The 21,726-nt window shown below is 40.9% G+C and overlaps 1 protein-coding gene across 9 annotated transcripts in view; it reads left to right on the forward strand.

The window, feature by feature from the left end:
* The window catches only part of dnah9 (dynein, axonemal, heavy chain 9), a 178,908-nt gene that overhangs the window by 135,819 nt on the left and 21,363 nt on the right, over positions 1-21,726 (forward strand). For 5 of the 9 annotated variants that reach the window (XM_042398383.1, XM_042398387.1, XM_042398390.1 and 2 more), the window contains 7 exons: positions 2,240-2,431; positions 2,586-2,777; positions 5,788-5,958; positions 11,552-11,734; positions 15,117-15,370; positions 15,475-15,610; positions 17,257-19,051. In XM_042398383.1, the coding sequence (XP_042254317.1) occupies positions 2,240-2,431; positions 2,586-2,777; positions 5,788-5,958; positions 11,552-11,734; positions 15,117-15,370; positions 15,475-15,610; positions 17,257-17,484 (1,356 nt within the window). In that variant the 3' untranslated portion in view covers positions 17,485-19,051. Of the gene's footprint in view, positions 1-2,239; positions 2,432-2,585; positions 2,778-5,787; positions 5,959-11,551; positions 11,735-15,116; positions 15,371-15,474; positions 15,611-16,076; positions 16,343-17,064; positions 17,111-17,256; positions 19,052-19,419; positions 19,545-21,726 lie in introns of those variants that run through there. The other 4 variants (XM_042398386.1, XR_006092993.1, XM_042398385.1 and 1 more) reach the window with 4 other exon arrangements.

Raw genomic sequence — 21,726 nt, forward strand, 5'->3', positions numbered from 1 at the left:
TACAGAGAATCATCAGTGACTGCAGCTCCCCTCAGCTTTACGCACCTTTATTAGTGAGTTTCAGCTATTTAGCTGTCTGGCCGCAACTTAACTGTGTTGATTCACACTCAGTGTTATTTTCGGTGGCAGTAGTGTAGTGGAGCATTTAGTTGCCAAAGAGCCAGATATTTCCCTCAAGAGCCGATAGAGACCAAAAGCAGCTCAAATAAAGTGAATATTGGACTTAAATTCAGCAGGTGGACAGAAACAAGACTCCAGATGAATGATTCATAACTGCTGGATGTGTAAATAAGCAGCTACAAGTTTTCAACTTAACCAATGGACTTTTAGATATGGAGAGAAAGGCAATATGATGTGAAAGGATGGTTTAATTAAAGCTACTAGTGCAGTATGAGGTCACTAATAAAGATACACTGGGTTTCCAGTAACAGTTCTAGTTCCTATCTCTAGGATCTAATATTTGAGGGCGACTGAAAGTTGCACACTGATACTTGCTACCCTCCTCTGACTCATTTATTTGTTTGCTATGAGTGGCAGTTGGGACAGCACATGCTAATTTTCACTCCAGGTTTCTCATCAAGTTACCAATTTGCAGAAATGTGTCATCTAGCAGATGGGGGGAGTCACCTTTCACTCACCCTGGAATTGCCTCTGACCCATGGAGGACAGATGTGAATGTAGCACATGCTAACGTTACAAGTTTGTGTGGTTTGACTCTGCAGGGGAGACAGCAGTATTACATGAGGACGGAGATCACAACAAAGTCAATTTGCTACTTTTTTTTGTTTGTTATCAGAAAGTAGCCAGACAGTATCAAGCTCCCGGGCCTCTACAGCCCCCCATAGTTAGAATGGATCAGTGTGCTGCAGCGGCCTCTCCCCAGCTTTTCTCTACCTTATCAGTTCTCTGTCTCTATCTAAGCCTTACCATTACCTCAGTGCTTCGCTGCCAATGCATCTTCCTCCGCACCATTACCTGAGTGCTCAGCTTCCTCCCTGTCCATTTCCACAATCCTTAGTTTGCCGATGTCTATCTGCCTGATAAGTGCGACGTGCTTGCGAGCCCTGCCTTATGCAGAACAAGAGGGAAGTCCACTGAGGTAAGGATGGGGCAATATTCCAGTCATGTGTACTCAGTGAAAGCTAATCAATGTTAGGCTAACTCGCTGTAATAGCCCACCCACGTGGCTAAAGCCGGCGCTAAGCCAGAGAAATGACAGTTTCTTTCCTCTTGACCTTTTCACTGGGAGATGTGCACAGCTCCACTGCCTATTTCCATCCCCACAAGCCTGTAAGATGGAGTCCGGCTGGGCTAAAATTAACAATAGGTTGCGGTGGCACAACAGTTTAGGTTTTTACTGAGTTGTATAATACTGTTGTGAAATTCCCTGTTTGCTGAAACTAATCGTCCTACTTTATCTATCAAATTCTCAGGTTAGACTGGCGCATAGCCTGATGCTAATCTCAGACCTCTATCAGTGCACAGATATTAAAGTGTGTTTTTTAAAGCGCGTGTGCAGAGGCATTCATGTGTGTGTCTGTGTGTTTGTGTGTCTTTCTCTCTAAGCGATCTGACTGCATGTTGTTTCTCTCCAGTCCACAGGTCATGAATAGTGAGGCTATGCATCTCTTTCAGCTGTGTTGAGCAGAGGAGTACCGTGCAGAATATTAACTAATACTTCGAAAGGCTGTGCGTGCGTGCGTGTGTGTGTGTGCGTGCGCGCGGTACTCAGTCTGCACTGTACTTGTGTGCATGCATGTGCATCGTAGGAGTCAGCTCCCCGGGGCACTGCAGCAGGAGAAGTGAAAAGGGCCTTCACCACCGCACTCACCGTGACACATGCTGGAATAAAGAGAATTTAGCCTTCCTGCTTCCATAGGGGTTATTGGCAGGCTTATTTAACTGTCTCTTCCCCCTAGAGATTACAATGCCATTTACGTCCAGTTTTTTTTATTTGCCTGTCTGGAATAATGAGCCCAGGAGACGGTTGGAGGCTGAAAGTGCCTGACAAGTTGTGACAATTAAAAGGGAATCTCATCGTCGGGTTTATTGCCATCTTGTCATCTCATTGTCTGTCTGTTAGTGCACCGCACTGCCGGGGACTTGACAAAATAAAACAGATCACAGGGCTGCCTGCCACAACTTTTTACCTGCAACACACCAACATCGGCTCCGTTAACGTGACTGCACAGTTCAAGAAGTGTCTTTTAAGTGTCGCTCTTTCTTTCTTGTGTTGCAGGACACGCTGGAAATGTGCGCGCGGGAGAATGAGTTTAAGAGTATTCTGTTCGCCCTGTGCTACTTTCACGCGGTGGTGGCAGAGAGGAGGAAGTTTGGTCCTCAGGGCTGGAACAGATCGTACCCCTTTAACACCGGAGACCTCACCATTTCTATCAATGTCCTCTACAACTACCTGGAGGCCAATCCGAAGGTTTGTCTTTGTTTTTTTCTCTATCCCTGTGCAAAGGATTACAAAGCCAACTATTTGTAATCTTAATTGGAAATCTAAACACATGTGACCTCAGCTGAACACCAGCGGCCACTTTCCCGGCAAAGCAACATCCCCCTCTGTCTCTAATTCCCAGGTGCCGTATGATGACCTGCGCTACCTGTTCGGTGAGATCATGTATGGGGGTCACATCACGGACGACTGGGACCGCCGTCTGTGTCGCACCTACCTGGAGGAGTTTATCAAACCTGAGATGATGGAGGGAGAGCTGTGCCTAGCGCCTGGTTTCAACTTGCCTGGTAACATGGACTATAACAGCTACCACCAGGTGAGGTCGACAAGGCTGCAACTCCCCAACAAATTACCGGTGGTTTAATATTGCTATAATTAAAAGCATTCTTTCTCCATCACTATTCCCTGTGTACAGTGTAGAGTTCTACAATTATATGCCAAATCAATAACACTAAAACTCTTCCCATATGGGTCCCTGGGACATAACAGATTGTATTTTGAGATATAAATATTTCTCAGAGGTGGAGCTGCTCTGTGGGTGGAAAGAGTTTGCCAGTCTGAGTAGCAAACTTGAATGTTAGCAAACTGAGATCACAAAAGTTAGCTAACAGGGAAAGTTGAAAGGCATGAAAGTGAGAGAGTGGAACTAGATGAGTCATGATACACAAAATATTTATATTCATGCACAACAAAACGGTTGAGAGAACGGATTCTGTGATTGCATCTATCCATCCGTTCATTTACTAAACTTGCTCATTCGCATTAAGCGTGGGGGAGCCTATCCCAGCATGCCTTTGGATAAACAGAAAGAAATATCTGAACAGAATATCAGTGCATTGTAGGGCTGTCATTTATTTAGTTTACATTTAGACTAACGCAGAATTTATAGCTGCACTCATCAATATTTTTTACAGTGGCTCAAATGAATATGTGTATTTTGAAGGGTGTCATTGTGACAAACCCACAAACAATTATCACCCAATATTATAACATCTTTCAGTTTTTGTTTTATGGCGCAAAATTTTAATGTTTCAGTTGAGTCTCACTGCTCTCATCATGTCTGTCTTTCAGTAAGAAAAGCCCACTGTACTCTACCTGTTCAGCGCCAAACAGCAGACAGACAAGTTAGCAACTAGCTGGTGAACATAGTGGAGCATTCAGCAGCTAAAGAACCAGATATTTCACTCTGAAGTTGGTGGAGACCAAACACAAGTAGAGAGAGTGAATGTTGGACTAATGTGGCCAGAAACACAAGTCCAAATGACTGCTCATGTTGTTCCATGTCTGCTAGGTGCATAAATACAAAACTGTATGCTTAACACGTTCCCCATAACAACTTTATAAGGTGATGATATGGACATTTAGACAAACAAATACAAGAACAACATCCAAATTCCTTCCAGAAGGAGAAACCTGATCTGCATATTTACAGTGCTGACCTTTGTCAGCATCATATTGGCTGAATCACGATAATGACATTTCATATAACCCTATTCTGCCAAACATGAAACAACTAACTGTAGTTTGTCAAAAGATTCCTTACAGAAGGACCACTTACTATCTTTTTCTTGAATCTGCAGCCGCATTGTCTTCACTAGAGTCGATGACAACTGAGCCATGTCCATGACAAAAAAAAAACAAAACTCCATTCACTGATGAAGACCTTGAGATGTGGTTGAAAACAAGATCTACCAAGATCCAGAATTAACTTTTTTTGAACAATACAATTAGTGCATTTCTTAACTTTTCCATTTTGCCCCAAATGAAACTACCTACCAACCACGTAGCTACCTGCATCCAGCACCACCTACAGCCACTGACAGCTAAACATTTCAAATATATAGTAGATACATGATTTCATCCCCTGTGTGATCACCATTAATCACGTCGACATAATGAAGCCTGACTTTGCTTTAGAGCACTGACTGCTTAGATTACTGCTTCACCTCAGTCTTCCTCACCTTGCTTGTCATATGATGTCATTTTATCTTTTTTAACAGAAAGCTTGATTGACAGGGTGAAATCAGATTGGAGGCAGGTTGTTGTGTCAACTGCTGCAGCTCACTGTGAAGGCTCAGATATTATTGATCATTCTTCAGAGGGAAATTAATAAATAAGCCTGGCCGAGCATATTGTGGTCATCTCTGTTTGGAATTTGGATGGAGAGACAGAGTTGTTCTTTTGGGGGTGGATATTTTTTTTAAAGCTTCATTTTATGACAGCAGGAACCAGCTTAACTGGTGTCCCTTAAGAAAAACTGACAACTGCCAACATTTTTATGAATAACAGCGGTTCAGAAAATGTGTTCGGGCAGACAGTCCAGATTTGCCCCATGTGGTCCCCGGGGAGCCAGAGGAGGACGACTTGTATTTAATTTTTCTTCAGTCTGGGTGCTGCTCAATGGGCACATCCTGGCTGTCATAGTTGCTCCAGTGGGAAGGGCTGAAGCGTTTTACATTCCGCTGCCACCACACAGCCAGGCTGAGAGCTGATGGGTTGAGATTTGGCCGAAGAACAGGGGCTATAAAAGCCTGCAGGTCCCTAGAGGGTGGTCTGTTAGGCCAATGCCTCCCTCGCAACCATCTGGAGCGAACCTACAGTAGAGGAGAGCGGTGGGATGAGCACAAAGGGGTGACTTGGTGACTCAGCAGTTTTACTCTTCTTTCAACAACATACAGGTGTATGCAATCAGCGAAAGTTAGCCAGCAAGTACAGAAGAGATCAAAAAAGCTGACTACTAAGTGTTTCTGTATTAAAGGCCAATATATTTTCCATCAAAACTTTCATCAGGACATTATGATTAGAAGAGCTTTTTTTTATTTAATGTAAGTGCCCCACAAAAAGCAGCCTTTTTCAATTGAGCTTCCACTTTCATCTGCTCTAACTTAAAAGCACATTGATATTCATTATGGACCAGCAGATGGAAAATGCCACATTTCCTTCTCCTTGTTACATTCATTAGCAGTCTGTCAATTGATCCTGAGTGTTTGAATCTCACCCAGAAATATCTCATCATTTATATGGTTCCATTCTTGTCCTTTGTCAGCAGTACTTTAGAAGAAACACCTGTGTGAGGGGGGGAAAAAAAAAAAAAAAAGGCTGGTACTTTTCTGTCAGGAAGTAATTGGAGTTGCCAATCTCCATGCTGTTCATTTAAAATAATCTAAGTCTCAGTTAGAGTTGGTGTTAAAATATTGTCCTGTTTAATACTTGGATTTAAATTGTCTTACTTTACAGGAAGAAATATATATAAATGAGGGTCATGATTTCTAGCAATGCATCACTCATACATTCTGATGTTCTGACATTGATTTATCGTGCTCCAGTACATTGACGACACACTACCCGCCGAGTCCCCCTACCTGTACGGCCTTCATCCCAACGCTGAGATCGGCTTCCTCACGCAAACCTCAGAGAAGCTCTTCCGCACGGTGCTGGAGATGCAGCCCAGGGACGGAGGAGTCGGCGAGGGCGGCGGGACAACGCGGGAGGAGAAGGTAAAGAAGACCACTCATGCAATCACTCTGTAGACATGAGAGATAGACTGGTATGTGAACATAAACAACGCCGAAAGTGTGTACGAACAACTGGAGAAAGTATGTGAGTATCCAGATGTGATTGTTAAATATCTCATCTCAACCACTGGAGTTAATCTGCTGCTATAACGGCCTCCACTCTCCTGGGAAGACTTTCCACAACATCTTGAAACCTGGTCGCAGGGATTTGCTCCCATTCAGCCACAACAAGCATTACCAGGAAAAAATGTAACAGATATCTGAATCTGATCCAGGAAGTTAAGTTTGAGTAATAGATCAATGGGTTTGAAAGCTTATCAAACGCTGTACACTGTTTAAAGATCCACTCCAGACATGTTTTAAGACATATCCTCTGCTTTGAAGAATCACTTGTGTCTAATATAGTTTTTCTGCCAAAAAGTTCAATTATCTCGTTAAAGTCCTAAAAATAACATCCATTCCTTTTCCCTCATTAAAAATTCCAAAATCTCTGAATATGTAAATATCTTTCATTTCAAGAGTTGAACCACTGGACACAAGATGTCTCCTGTTTCACTGAAAAGTTCATTCTCAGTGTATGAGCACTGGAGGCTTCATGTTTCCACATCACACTTAAGGGACCCGATTGGCTCTAAACTAGTCGTGCTGTCATAAATCACGTTCATAGGTACACGCCTTAAACTCAGATTTAATGTGAGCACAGAGGAACTTTCCTCCTCCAGAAAACAAATGTGAAAACAAACTCTGCACATACATCATTCTATACAGTCAAACTCAGACATCCAACTGTAGGAACAAGTAGAAAAACACATTTTGAGTGGATGGGGACTTTATTAATACCAGGAAACAGGATTTTACAACTCTAGAAAGATGACACTCAAGGTGGCAATCTTTTTAACTGTCATCACAACAAATGGTAGAAATACAGTGAAAGTACAAAGTAATCTAGCCAGAATGTGCACTTGCATGAATTTGATTGGCTAGTGCAGCCCCCAGACCACAACTACACAAAAGTATATAGTCAAGGACATATATTTGTCGCTGCACAGGTCATCTGTGGGAAGGCTTGAACAGATTTCAGTTCCATTGTGTTTAGATTCTGTTTGCTTACGTTTATTTTCTTCATAGTGTTCCAGGATCTAAATCAGTTTTTTTCACAATGACAGCAAAAATAACAACAAATGGTTGATTTTACTTGCATCGTCAGTTTGGACATAACTTATTCAAATCATTGCAGGAAATCTCAAAAAGCCATTGTGTTGTCTCAGTGTACTCCATCACTATTCATTGGATTTGTTTGAGTTTTGTGACCATCAGGACTTCTTATGATGCATTTACATTGTCATTCACAATTTTGAATGTACAGTTTTTAAAGCCTTAACATCCAGTTTCCTTCCTTTTCCCCTTAAGTAACTTCAAGATTGGAAAAATCTTCTTATTCCACACTGACAGTATCACATATATGCTGTAGTATCATATATTTTATCAGCTTGTTCCAGCTCTTCATTGAAGCTATTTGATCTGTTCTGTTCTTTGTAGATAGCTGAGTTAGCTTGATTTGATCATTGATGACCAAGAGTTTTAGGGCAAACACCCACATATGAACTAATTTTCACATACAAATTACTTTTCTTGTAGGGGTGAAGATTTTAGATGAAATGATGAAATTATACCAACTCATTGCTATAATTTTTACTATAATAAAATAGCCATATATGATAAAACACACCACAGAATAAAATCAGTTCCTTAAATTCAACCCAGTTAAAACCTTGACTGTTAAAAGTCTGGGGACTGGGAATTTATCATCACATGTCAACACTACAATTTATGTGTTATACTAGTTATAAGTGTACACAGTGTTTTTTAGTTGAATTTAAACAATCAATTAAATTTAAATTTAAATAAGTACATAAACTATAGATCAATTCTATAAAGTAGAATGTAAATAATAATGTTTTAAATATAATTGGCCATGCAACTAAATCTGTTTAATCATGACCACAACATCACACATGGTCTAACCACATACTCATAATCATAATAACTACTACTCATAATAACTAATTGTATACCAACAATAGAAGTGTGGGAGCTGGAAACACAGTGCAGCACAATGTAGAACAAAATAACACTTGTATCAGTACACATAAAATGAGACTTATGTCCATGAATGTATTGCCAAGTGCAACCACATGATCAGCACTCAGCTAATCATGAGTGAGGTTTAACTTTCTCCTTATTTCAAAATGAGAGTGCACTGTTATTCAAGATAACTATCAATCTTCTAACTGTGTTCAAAGAATCTAATTAGCTGGATGAGAACTGATAGGGTCATTTTAGCCTGATAACAGCACATTAACCTGTTTTAGCTACAGAGACCTAGATGTACCTCTTTTGGATAAGAAGTGTTTTTTTGCCTGGTTTGGTTTACCCTCCTGTTGTCCTCGGGTCAATTTTGACCCGGGAAAGAAATTCTGAATTATTTTAACTATACTTGAGATCAGAGGAAAATATGTTGATGGATTATGGCAGACTGGTATATGTAAAAGTTTAGTCAGGATACTGTTTTAAAACCATTTCAATTTTTTTGATGACAGCACATAATGACACCTGTTGTCCTCCTGGGTCAAAATTGACCCGAGGACAACAGGAGGGTTAAAAGACAGGTAGGTTTACAGTTATATTTATATATTGGATTATTCTCAGGCACATTTTTTAAAGTTACTAAAGGTATGAAAATATTACAAACAAATGTCTGCATGGAAGCAAAATTATAGCTAGGGCCCTGTACCTGTATGACGTCTGAGTGAAACATTCAAACCCAAGACTCCATGCTTTTTATGGTCTGTGAATTTTATACACATTTCCCCAAAATTCAGTCTGACATATTTAGTATCTTTGGACACATTGGAAAAGACTTCCACTGGAATTTAAAATCAGGTTCTGTGGATTTGAAAGATGTTTGGTTACAGAGCATAGATTTGTCATGACTAACCCGCCGGCAGGTCCGTGAGGTGTAAGGGGACAGAAGGGTAGTATTTGAACTTGACTTTGGATCCCGATGTGCTTGTTGGAAAGTCAAGCCCTCACACACAGAAGATATCCTGAGCAAATATGTAAACCACGGCCTTTCACAAAGACAACTGTCGCACTAAACTCTGTGAAAAAGCAGCAAATCTTAAAGGTATGATGACAACAGGTGACATTTTCTGTCGCTGCTGCACACTGAATTGGAAATAAATTGCAGACCAACTGTTTGGGGCCCCTGACAGCACCCAGGGTGATTTAACAGAGATGGCATTTTCTGGTGCATTTTCTGGTTCAGCACTGAAATAAAGCTTATTTGGGTGTAAAAGCTCAAACAAATATTCTGTCAGAGAGCGTGTGCAGCGTTGCACACTCCCTCAATGGAGCAAGTGTCACTTTTTAATAACATAAATAAGGGTCTTGCTTGTCTGAATGTTAGCTTTGTTAAAAAGTCGTTTATGCTTACTGTTGCTTGAAACAAGCAGCAAAGGATTTTTTATTACTCTTAATACCATATTCAGTCTGATTTCTGTACAGTTTTTTTCCTTTTCAATAAGAACATATTTATTTTTCTTCTAGCGAATGATGAGATGGCTCTTAAGCATGAACTAAAACACTATTCATCCAAAATAATTGCTTTTTGTTCAGTGCAAAACAGTGTCAATTAAAAGGGAAAGTTACGTTGTGGTAACATTTGCTGTGGTTGTGATATAGCAAAATAAACTGCTTTCTCTTACATGCTTCAGGAATCTTGGGGAATGTTTCATGAAGGTGGCTCAGGAAAGCAGGATTTATCTTAAATGACACTATAAAACTGAACCTGGGACATGGAGCACAGATGATGAAGTCACAATAAAGAAAACTGATATGAAAAGACAATACTGTGATGTTCACTGCCACAGAAAATATCTTATTAAAGAAGAAGATAAAATATGGAAAATATTACACTGTCACTAACAAAGCGAAAGAGAACTTTTTTTCCACATGTGCACCAGCAGTGACTCAGTAGAGATTAACTCAAGTCCACTGAGCTCCTCTGTTAGTTCAGTTTGTTGCAGTACTCTGCTTGTGTAGAATGACTATTGTAAATTTTCAGTGTATCATAAGTGCATAGCCGCGGGAACATGCAGAATTATTAAAAAGTACAACTATTAATTAAGCTTTTGAGTTTATTGAACACCTGCAGCATCACACAGCAGCAGAAACAATAAATGTGTCTCCAGATTAAAGTGACGCCGTTCACAGAGCAACAGTAAAGAGGGACTGTCAGGGAGGAAATTGGAGAAAACACTGTTACAGGCTAGCAGATTGATTTTATCTCTAGTTAAAGATAATAGTTTGGGGACATTTTGGGAAACATACTTAGTTCCTTTCTTGCCAAGAGTTACAGTAGATGAGAAAATTGATACTACTCTCTGGCTGGGAAAAAATGGGCAACAGCCAGGTTTGCTCTGACCAAGGGTAAAATTAATCCACCTACCTACTGCTGGTTGCCAGGCAACCTCATGGTGACGGAAAGACGCCAGGATATCACTGTGCCTGGCTACGAAAAAGTCCAGAAAATAACCCTAAAAGCACAACTTGTCACTAAAAAACAGAAGTTGGAGAAAGAGTTACATATTAAAGGTTGTCACACTCTGTTTTTGTACTTATTAAATAACATGTAATGTGTTAAATATTGAGCTTTAGAGGTGTTAGTATCAGTCTAACCAGGCTAGCTGTTTCCTGCTCCCAGTCTGAAGACATAGGTTTCCATGGCAACTTAGATCAGACTTATTTAAACCTCATTTATAAAACAGACTTTCCTAAAAATTAGCCTTATTCACTGAAGGAAGCCTGGAGTAACTGCTATTCCTGCTTTATGAAACACCCATCTAGCATCAAACATATTAGCCGCTGCATGTTGTATGTGTGTGTGTGTGTGTGTGTTTCTGTTCCTCGATGTATTATGATGTGTGACCTTTCTGGCTCAGAAGCCTAGATACCCCTGTCTTAACTGATGACAGCCATGCAGAGCTTACCAACGAGGCCAGCTTTGTATTCAGCGAGCTCAGTAGCTGCCAAGCCCAGATCAGATATTTGAACTGAAAAATCCATAGATATGATGACCTCATATCCTTTGTTCGGCACCTAATCCGCTGATTGATTGCTAATGCTGGTTGCCTTGGGAAAATGTTGACACAGACATTAGCTTTCATCACTTACCCACAAAAATATGATGTGAGCATTGATTTTCTGAAGGGATTAGACTGTTATTGAAAACAAAGAGCTGCCGTTGCAAAATATATCTTCATGAATATTTATGGTACTGTCTATTTAAAACTGTAACAGTTTCTCAGGCTGTCAACATTGGCACTACTGAGTTTATCTGACGCAGATAACCTCAATCTCTCGCAAGTCTTTTATTTCAAGGAGTATTCTTTCCCCCTTCTGTTGTTCTTGCCCTGAGTATCTTTAATAGAAACAGTAGGATGATCCAGAAGAGTAGGTCTACACAGATGTTCTGACGAGCAAACAATAATGTTTACTGTCAACTCATCTTAAGGTGCGCGCGGTGCTGGAGGAGATCATGGAGAAACTCCCGGAGGAGTTCAACATGGCCGAGCTGCTCGGGAAGGCGGAGGAGAGGACTCCCTACCAGGTGGTGGCGCTGCAGGAGTGTGAGCGCATGAACCTCCTCACCCAGGAGATCAGACGCTCCCTCCGCGAGCTCAGCCTGGGCCTCAAGGTGAGAAGACTGTAATGCTGGAAGAAGGGCTGCTGATCATGATAATTATGCTCCTCACTAGTGCAATACCATCAGTGCTCTTCAGATTGAAATAGCTACACAACAGACATGGAAGGTTCTTCAGTTGAATCTTTTTCTACTGAGCATTTTATAAATGAAAAGACAATAATTGCTGTGGCAGCCAATCAGTTCAACAGAGTTTGTCAGCTTTTTGTTTAAATAAATGTGCGATGACATGCTTCATAGATAAAATAATGATTTCATTCTTTATTAATCATGGCGTTTTGATTTTTGATTTCACTGAGTTACAGAACATTTTTGATGGCTACAAATGTCTTTTACAGAAGAATTAAGACATTAGCATTCATCTGGAGTTGTGTTTCTGGTCACCCAACAAATGTAAATTGAGTATTCACTCTCCTTTTAGCTCTGTTTTGAAAAATATCTGGCTCTTTGGCTGCTAAATGCTCCGCTATGTTCTTTAGCTAGTTACTAACTCAGGTTAGTGTACAGTGAATTTATCACAGCTTTTTCACTGAAAACAAGTACCTGCTGCTGCTGCTGCTGCTGCCTCTTGAAACGAGGTTGATGAGAGCAGTGAGACTGAACGGAAACAGTAAAGTTGCAGACAGTAAAACCAAAACAATGAACTGAAAGAGGCTAAAATGCCGAGAGGAACTGCAGAGTTGAGTGATAATTCTCTGTGGGTTTGTCACTTCAAGCAATTCCATTCACATTACCCATAATCATTTGATCAGTTGTTGTTTTAAAAATATTGATGAGTGCGGCTTTAATATTTGCTCTGTAGCGTAGCAAAATATGATGTAAAATAAATGGCTAATTCAAAGCATTGTTTTATTCACCTACACATCATTTCACTTATGCTGTAATAGTTGTTACCAAATGTTTTGACTCCATCGTTCATCTGTTATAAGTGCAGAGGCACATTGCTCACATCATCAGAATAGATAAGCAGCCTTATTAGCCATTAGGCTTCCAAGGCAGGAAACTGACCCTGACCCAAAAAGTCCCACAGTCACCACATGTCATTTGCTTTTTGTCATGTGATTAGTTGCAAACCATTATTTTATTAGTTAATCTTGATGCCTTCCGTGGCTTGTAGAGGAGCCCTGTGTCAAAATGTACACACACTACATATTTGTAAAAGAAAAAGTCAAAAAATAAAAAATAAAAAAATAAAAAAATCTAAATGTGCAGTCTGCTATGAGCTTCTTATTTCTCTTCAAAACAAAAAGGTTTGTCGTTTTTGTAGTCAGTTATTTCAGACTATTTTTCCTATTGCTGCGTACTGCCTGGAAGCACTTTAATGACCCTTGTGTGTCCACAAATCCCACTGGCCCAGCAGGGACTGAGCACCAGCATAGTACCATTAAATGGAAAACAAATGTACTTTGAGTGAACTGTCCTTCGAAATCCACCACAAAACCCTCAATTATCCCCAACATCTATGATTCACACTACGCTGGCTGGGCTGCAGTTGACACCGACAGGCTGCTGCATTAGTGTTCCTGCATAACTAAACCTTTTTCTCTATTGTTTGTCAGAAGCCCGGTCTTAAGAATGACTCAGAGATCTGGCTTACAGAGGAGCAGAAAAAGGAATGAGACGTCTGCACCGTGTGTGTCAAGCCTGACTGAGTCATGTGTTAACAACAAAACGGGAAAAAAAAGAAAAAGGAGGAGAAAAACGTGTAAAACCGTTTGTCAGGAGTTATGAGGCTTCGATCTCCCGACGCTACAAGCCTCAATAAATCGGCTCAGTGATTTAAAAGCCATGTAGACTATTGTACCAGCAAATGGAATCATATTTTGTCTTTATAGGGGAATAAATAGGAACTATCAGAATGTTAGCCTTGGTGAGATGGTGCAGCTTCATAGTGCCATGGTGATGTCAAGTGTGCTGTGGCTGAACCGACGGCTCAGGATTATTTTGGTGAAAGGTTCAAAGCAAACGCTCCGATATAGATCAATCTATAGAAACCTTATCATCCTCATAAAGAATTGTTATGACTATCACATATAGGTATCTATACATCAGCAATACATCAGCTCCAGTATCAGTTGGTGAAGGACACCACTGTTTTCACTCGTATGCCGTCTCATTACTCTTCAGTGCCATCTTCTCTATCTTACAGCATTTTTCCTTATCTGGCGTGTTTGTTGTCTTCATGTTTATGTATGCATCAGTAGTTTCTGAGGGCTTGTTACCGTTCAGCACCTTACGTGGCTGGGAGATGTCACCTCCAATGTTTGGCTGCTGAGAAAGTGACACGTTGAACTCTTGGTTCCTTCCTGTAATGAAAATTCACAGACCAAATGAAGAACTGTAATGTACAAAAGAGGCAGTACAAGAGGCTGTCAACGTTCCGAACAGTCTTCCTAATTAAAATAGATCATATCCAGCTGATCCGAAACAGGATGAGAGCCAAATTATACAACAGATTTTTCTAAAATGCGCATGCCGCCTGTTCATTAAAGTAAGATAAACACTGGAAAAGTCAAATTAAAGCAGTAAAAGAGCCCAACTGAATTAAAATTGCAGTTTTTCTGCTACAGCATACAGCTTTGCTCTTTAAAGTGGCTATAATTGATATTTTTATAATAACAATCAATCAAATGACTTTCATTTGTAGTGATGAACCTACAGAGAATTATCAGTGACTCTGCAGCTCCACTTGGCTTTAAAGAGCTTTATAGTGAGTTTCAGCTCATTGTTTATCTGTCCGGCTGCAACTTTACTGTTTTGATTCACTCTCAGCGCTCTCATAGCGTCGTTTTCGGCCGCAGCAGGAGGCTGTTTTCAGAGAAAAAGTTTTAAAAAGCCACCGTACACTGTCTGCTCAGCACCAAACGGCAAACAGACACAGTTAGCTGTAGACTAGCTGGTGAACATAGCGGAGCATTTAGCAGCTAAAGAGCCAGATATTTCCCTCAGGAGTTGGTAGAGAGCAAAAACAGAGCTGAAAGAGAGTGAATATTGGACTTATATTCACCAGAGGGACAGAAACACGACTCTGAATGAATGATAATGTTGCTCCATAACTGCTTGATATGGAAATAAGCAACTGTTTGCTTACAAGGTTAACATATCAACTCACATCCACTGGGGGAAAAGTGCAATGCTAATTTCAGTTTGCAGGCTAGATAGCTGGTAAGCTAGTCAGCTGTGCTACAGTTAGCTGTTCTGCTGCTAAATGTTGTGGCCCTTACTCTTTAATACCACCACTACCACTGTCATAAACACCTTCCTTTAAATAATAACAATGTTAACAATAAATTAGAAAATCACTTTTTTGACTTTTGTGATTTTCGTTGGACTTCAAATGTTAAATATTCTCTTTTCTGTGACCGCCACCCTTCAGGGAGAGTTAACCATGACCAGTGACATGGAGAACCTTCAGAATGCTATTTTTCTGGACCTGGTACCAGACAGTTGGACCAAGCGGGCTTACCCCTCCATGTCTGGCCTGGCCCTGTGGTTCACTGACCTGCTGGCCAGGATCAAGGAGCTGGAAGCCTGGTCAACAGACTTTGTCCTGCCCTCTGCAGTGTGGCTGGCCGGCTTCTTCAACCCACAGTCCTTCCTCACCGCCATCATGCAGGCCATGGCTCGAAGGTACTGCACAGTAGGCTCGGTTTGCCTGCAGCCATCGCAGGTGGAAATCTGATTAAATCGACTTGCCTGTGATACAGTAAATCTCCTTGTGTTTGGATGACTAGGAACGAGTGGCCTCTGGACAGCATGGGTCTGCAGTGTGATGTCACCAAGAAGAATCGCGAGGACTTTAGTTCCCCGCCTCGTGAGGGGGCTTACGTACATGGGCTGTACATGGAGGGAGCACGCTGGGACACGCAGGTTAGTTGTCACAGAGTTGCTAAATGGCTGATTATCATGTCATGACACGGTGTAGATAGAAAATAAACAAAAATAACAGGAGCTTATACTGTAATATTCCTTTTCACACTACCTCTGATGATGGATGACAGACTCACACATGAACATAAGGTGAGCTAACCTCAAAATGCATCTTTAAACTGAGTCAAGTAAAGAAACCTTGATATTTCCCTCCCCTGCAGGGACTCCACATTCCCTTTTTGGTTTAATTTTCTGCTTTGCATCCTGCTTGTGTTCAGCTTTCAGAGTGCAGTGCATTACTCAGCTTCCCAGGGCTCTATCTATCTACATACATACAGCTACTGTATATGCGCCCAGCTTTCAAGGAGCATCCCTGTAGACTTCTTAATTAGGGAATGTGCAGAGTGTGCAGTTGAACACTTAGATCGCCCTTTAGTGGAGTGGTTCCTTTTTTTCTTCATTAAAGTTGGAGACGCAGGCAAATAGACAGGCGGACAGACGGGCCGGGTCGGCTTCTCCTCACGACTCCCCCCCCCCCCACCACCACCACTACCACCTCCCTCCCACCGCTCTTCTTCTCCTCATCCTCCTCCTTCTCTCTTCACGCCCTCAGTCCTGTGCCAGTGGTGGGGAGTAGCAGAGTGTGAAGAGGAGAGTAAGCAGTGCTACATCTGGACACAGCTGTGCGCAGCAATAAAAGTCAAAGATTTATAATAAACCCACTCATCTATATTAATGAAGCTTGCGTCTTATTCAGCGGGGTTTCAGACATCAAAGACAGCTAGATACTGTGTATGATAAACACCTTGTGCGCTGAACAGATACGGTGGAAATACAGACATTATACAGGGGAAGGTTGTGTGTTCATGTGATGGACACCACTAATGGTGATGAATACTCCAGCTCTTTGCCACACTAATCCATTTTTATTCCCTCAATATGTTGTGGGATTAAACAATAAAACTAGCTATCTGTTCCCCTAGTAACAGTGAATATACAGTGTCATAAAAATAATTAATCATGAATCTCAGCGAGCCCACATGGCCCGCTTTAAGATACCCATCATTTGTATTTACCACATGGACATACAGTTATTGGTATTTAACACTTCTTTAAAGTTTTATAGCAATCGCAGACGCAATTATAGCTTTGTCCTCTGAGCTTTCCAAAGTCATGAGGATTTACATTCATTCCTGAAAGTCACTGTGCATGCATGGGGAAACTTCTGTTTGTCAGGCACTAAGTGTAGGAGGATTAATTAATGAGACAGACCACACTGTTTCAGTGTGTTTAGAGAGTGTGTATTGTGAGGCACAGCAGCTTGACTTCCACTCAAACTCTGTTGACTTTCACCACTTTTCAAGGGTACAACAATGTTGTGTTCTCTGAAAGTCTAACATCGCTTGTGGCAGCCAAGATTAGTCAAACATCTTTTCTTTTCTCTCTTGAAAAAGAACATTCTTAAATGCAGCCTCGATGGCAAGTACAAGTAATGGACAGGCAAGTTTTCACTGCACCTCACACTAATTTATTACTTCCCTCAGCTCTGTGAAATGTTTCTGTCTCTGCTTGACTGGCTCGTCAACCCCCTCCTTCCCTCCCACCCTCCCTTTCCTCCCCTGCACTGTACTTTCTCTCTCCTTCAGACTGGCTTGATTGTCGACGCCCGTTTGAAAGAGCTCACCCCGACAATGCCGGTCATCTTCATCAGGGCCATCCCTGTGGACAAACAGGAGAACAGGAATGTCTACCAGTGTCCCGTCTACAAGACCCGCCAGAGGGGACCCACCTACGTATGGACCTTCAACCTGAAGACCAAAGAAAACCCCTCCAAGTGGACCTTAGCTGGAGTTGCTTTGCTTCTGCAGATCTAGCAGGCGTTGAGAGGTTTTATCGTGAAGGTGGTTGTGTTAACAGGGTCAAGGGTTGGATCCCATTTGGACCAAATATTTTAGTGTGAGACTATGAAACTTTTGAAAGATAAAAAAACATTAAATAACTCCATATCCTCCAATGAAAAGTTGAATTCATAAACAATAAAACACTCTTGCTCAATACAATACACTCAAGATAGCAAACAAATAGACACTGCTGTGTAACTGGTATTACTGAGTCACTGACTTTATGACTCTTCTGCACTTGTGCGACTGTTACACAACTGTCCCTTTTCAAACAAATGCCAGCAACTAAACCAGGAACTTAAAGTCCTCTTCAAGCACTCCTGATTGCATTCGTGCAATATGTTAGAACCATGAAGATAAGATAAATTACTCTCATAACAGATTCAAAAACAGCCACAGTGTACAAGACAGTGTTCACACACAAAGAAACAGTTATTGTGTTGTTCTCATTAACTGTGGTGCGACTCTGATGTTAGAATAAATTTAATGAATAGTTACAAAAGAGACATGCAAACTTGACAATTTAACACATAAATTAGCACATAAACACAAAAATAAATGTTTTTTCTCTCGATCTTGCTCGCTCTCTCCTTCGCTCACACTTTCTCTCTTTTTAGACTAGTCAGAAAGCCAACAACATGACTTTCATTTTAACGTCAGTAAGCATCTAGTGCTGTTTACTTTGTCAATGAATACAAGTTGTCTCAGCTGGGAATTTTTTTTTGTTTGATCAATCAGTCCTGCAAATTCTGCCCAGTAACTTTTTTTGGCTCAATTAACTATTTCTGAGAAATTAAATTTAATCCCTGGTTAGCAGGTAAGTTTTCAAAGCACCTGAAAAGGTTCCTGTGGTGGAAACAGGCTGTAGGATTCATCATGACACAGATAAACAGTTCAGTGCTTGTCTCACTAAAGTTAAACCATAAGTAAACACATAAAGACATGTTTGTTGTTTGATGCTTGTGCATTTGCTCTCAGTGAGGCTGTATAATGATGATGTCTTTAAGGCACCTGAGTCAAAAGAATATTGGGAAATGTAGGGAGATTCAGTTTTAAATGATATTGTAGGTGACACTTACAGCTAAACTGGCTGCGGTTCTATAAAAGTTCCATAGTCTCATTGTCATTTGAGGATGCATATGCTCAAAATCTCCTTTAAATGCAGGCTTGGGGGGCCTATAAGTAGTTGAGTAGTTAAAATCATCCATGACTCGTCTGTAGACCTTGTTTGAACTACTGTATCTAAGTTATTAAAATGCTAATTATCTATGTGTGCTTGTGCAGAAATTCCAGTAATATTCTCTATGTATGAGTCACTTTTTTGAGGAGGTGTTATAAAGCTATAGCTGTGTGGGGAATATCACAATAAATTTAACTAACAGATGATTTCACACATCTACAACACTACCTACACCATTTACACCATTTTCTTATAACATAATCATGTCTTAATTGATCATATAAAGCATATATTTTTCTATGTGTACAAGTAATTTCCACCTTTCTGAAACTTCTTGAATAAAGATGTTTTATCTTGTCATTCCAGATTGTGCATTCGGTTTTATTTTCACATACTCTTCAATATATCCCATTTTAGTGGTAATATGCAGTCATTTTCCTATCTCCCGTTTCCAGTCTCCCAGTCCTGCCTCTTCTCTTCCAAGTCTTTAGACCAACTCTCTCCCCCTCTCTCCTCCTCCTCCTCCTCATCCTCCTCCTCTCCCCACTTCACTCCTTTCCTCCTCCTTCATTTGAGATTAAAAAAAACCCTTTCCAAAGCAAAAAGTGTGGAGTCGCACAGATATATCCCTCAACATGTACAGTAGATGCACATGCACACTCTACAGTATAACCCAGCTTTAAAAATCTCTCCCTCCCTCTTTTCTGCTTGTTCTCTCGCTGTCTCAGCCCAGGTTCCCCGGCGTCTCCTTTATCTGGTTATTGGAGAGCCTTAACAATGCGCTCAGAGACAGAGAGGCGTGAGGAGGAGGAGCAGATGAGGGGAAGTAGGAGGAGGAAAGCAATGATGCAGGGTGAGGCAATTTATGTAGAACTCCCAAATTACACCTTCAGGTGGCATTATGAAAATTTATTCTGCCTGTGTACACGTGCACAGCGCCCATGCGACTGTAGAGTGGCTCTGCACGGGAGGAATCATTTGGCCTGTAGTGCAGCAGCAGATACACAGTTATACATGTCAAGCTTTCCATTCTAGCACAGCACGGATGCCGTTTACAATGATAACTGTGGGAGATTTACCACATGAAATTCTTTGTAATTTTTGAAACTGAGTTTTATTTCAACAATGTTTTTGGACAAAATTCAATCATAAATAGATGAACTAGTTCCTCAAAACTTGTGAGGAGCTGCTGCACCTGTAGCACCATGATCAAAGATTTACACCATTTTTTCAGTGTGATTTTCCTGGTAAACCTATTTCTACTGTCTATATTCACACTACAACCGCTGCTGATATGACTACTGTATTAGACTAATTATTCATACCACACTGCATTCAAAACACCCACCATTCTCAATACCTGCAGCTCAATGCAGCAAAAATGCACTTGCAGATGTTTGACTGCAACGTATATAGTTACCTGCAGAGTAAGTGTCAGTGCAGTAAAATTAGCCAGTTTATCACTCAGACTCACAACATTAACACACTTACCAAAATCAAATATCCCTGACAGTTTGGCCATGTAATATTTTAAAACTGACAGGATTAGTATTAGAAAAATGAATAGGTGTGCAAGCTCAACATAGCTTTCAGGCTAGCTTCCATCCTCTCCTTCATGGTGCCTGTTTATACAGTACTGGGCACTGGTCCAGTTGGTCCACTATAACATGGCTGGTAACAGAGAAAAGCTGCTGTGTCTGCAGAACAGAAACCCAATCCAGCCAGTGACTACGTGTGCATGCACACTAATGTTCCACTATTATTCCGAATATGACTATGTTCTGAATTTGATACGGGTCATGTAAACAGCATATTCTGTTTGTTTATTCTGAATTAGGCCTTATTCTGAATGTAGCATTTTCTGATTAAGACATGTGGGATATGCTGATCTTATTTGGATTTTAGGAGCATTCTTTGGACATGTATACAGCACATTTAGAATGTGTGTCTCAACTGGGGTTTTTACCTCAGTTTCCAATCCAGCGATAGCTAATTCACTAACGCTAGCAATGCAAGTTGATTGAAAACTCCTTTAAATGAGAGCCCTTTCAAAAGTTCTTATGCACATGATGGCTACACACAATATAACACTAAAAGCCAGAGGTATTGTTTGTTGCTACATGAGCTGGAAACATTAGCATGCCTGGCTAACTAGTATACAGTAACAATCTAGCATTACTTCCCAGGAGCATATCATTAGCTAGCTACATTATTTTGGGACATTTTTGTAGGTAAAGATATGCTCCTTAGAAATAACACTAGGTTACTACTGTAAGCTAGTTAGCCAGGTATTGTTGGGCAACAGTTGCAGCTAATGTAGACTAAAACACTGTTTAATCCATTGTAATTTAGCTCTTGTGTTTCTGGTTTTGGAGAGCCTAAAAAAGGACAGCAGCTTCCAAACTCTTAATCACTAGCATGTGTGTCATTTATTCCTGCTCACGGAGTAGTGTAGGCACTGATTTGGAGCTTCACTTTGGACCAAAGAGTCCTCCAACCGTCCCTGCAGATCAACCGTTGTCCTGGTGTGACATGAAAAGCCAGATGCATGTAACAGCTCTCCAGAGCAGTTAATGATGGGGCTCTTTAGACTGCAGCGGCTACAGACCCCTAGTCTCTAAAGGCTAAAAACAGCATGGAGATTCATATTTCATATTTGTAGGTAATATGAGTGTTCTTGGCATGCTACTGAGGAGAGGATGCTGGAGTCAAAGGAGGGGAAATCTATCAAAGGTTTCATGCTCAGAATGGAAAAGAAGGTACCTTTAATCATCTGCTTGTGTGAGACGTCAGGCGGTTGCTAGGTTACAGGTCAGTCCAGAGAAGCCACTAATGTGAATGCTATAGAGATGCCTTGCTGTGCATGATATGTAAGCATGCAGAATTCTGATTTCAGTGAAATGCGGTAATGTGATTTCAAGGCTCAACAATAACTGATAACCACGGAGATGATGCCTTGAATTCCCACTGTTTACTGACTGCATGTACTATCCACCAAGTCATTCCTTATATGTTCTACAACACAAAAACCAACA

The sequence above is a fragment of the Thunnus maccoyii genome, chromosome 20 (assembly GCF_910596095.1).
Source record: "Thunnus maccoyii chromosome 20, fThuMac1.1, whole genome shotgun sequence".
NCBI classification, from domain to species: domain Eukaryota; kingdom Metazoa; phylum Chordata; class Actinopteri; order Scombriformes; family Scombridae; genus Thunnus; species Thunnus maccoyii.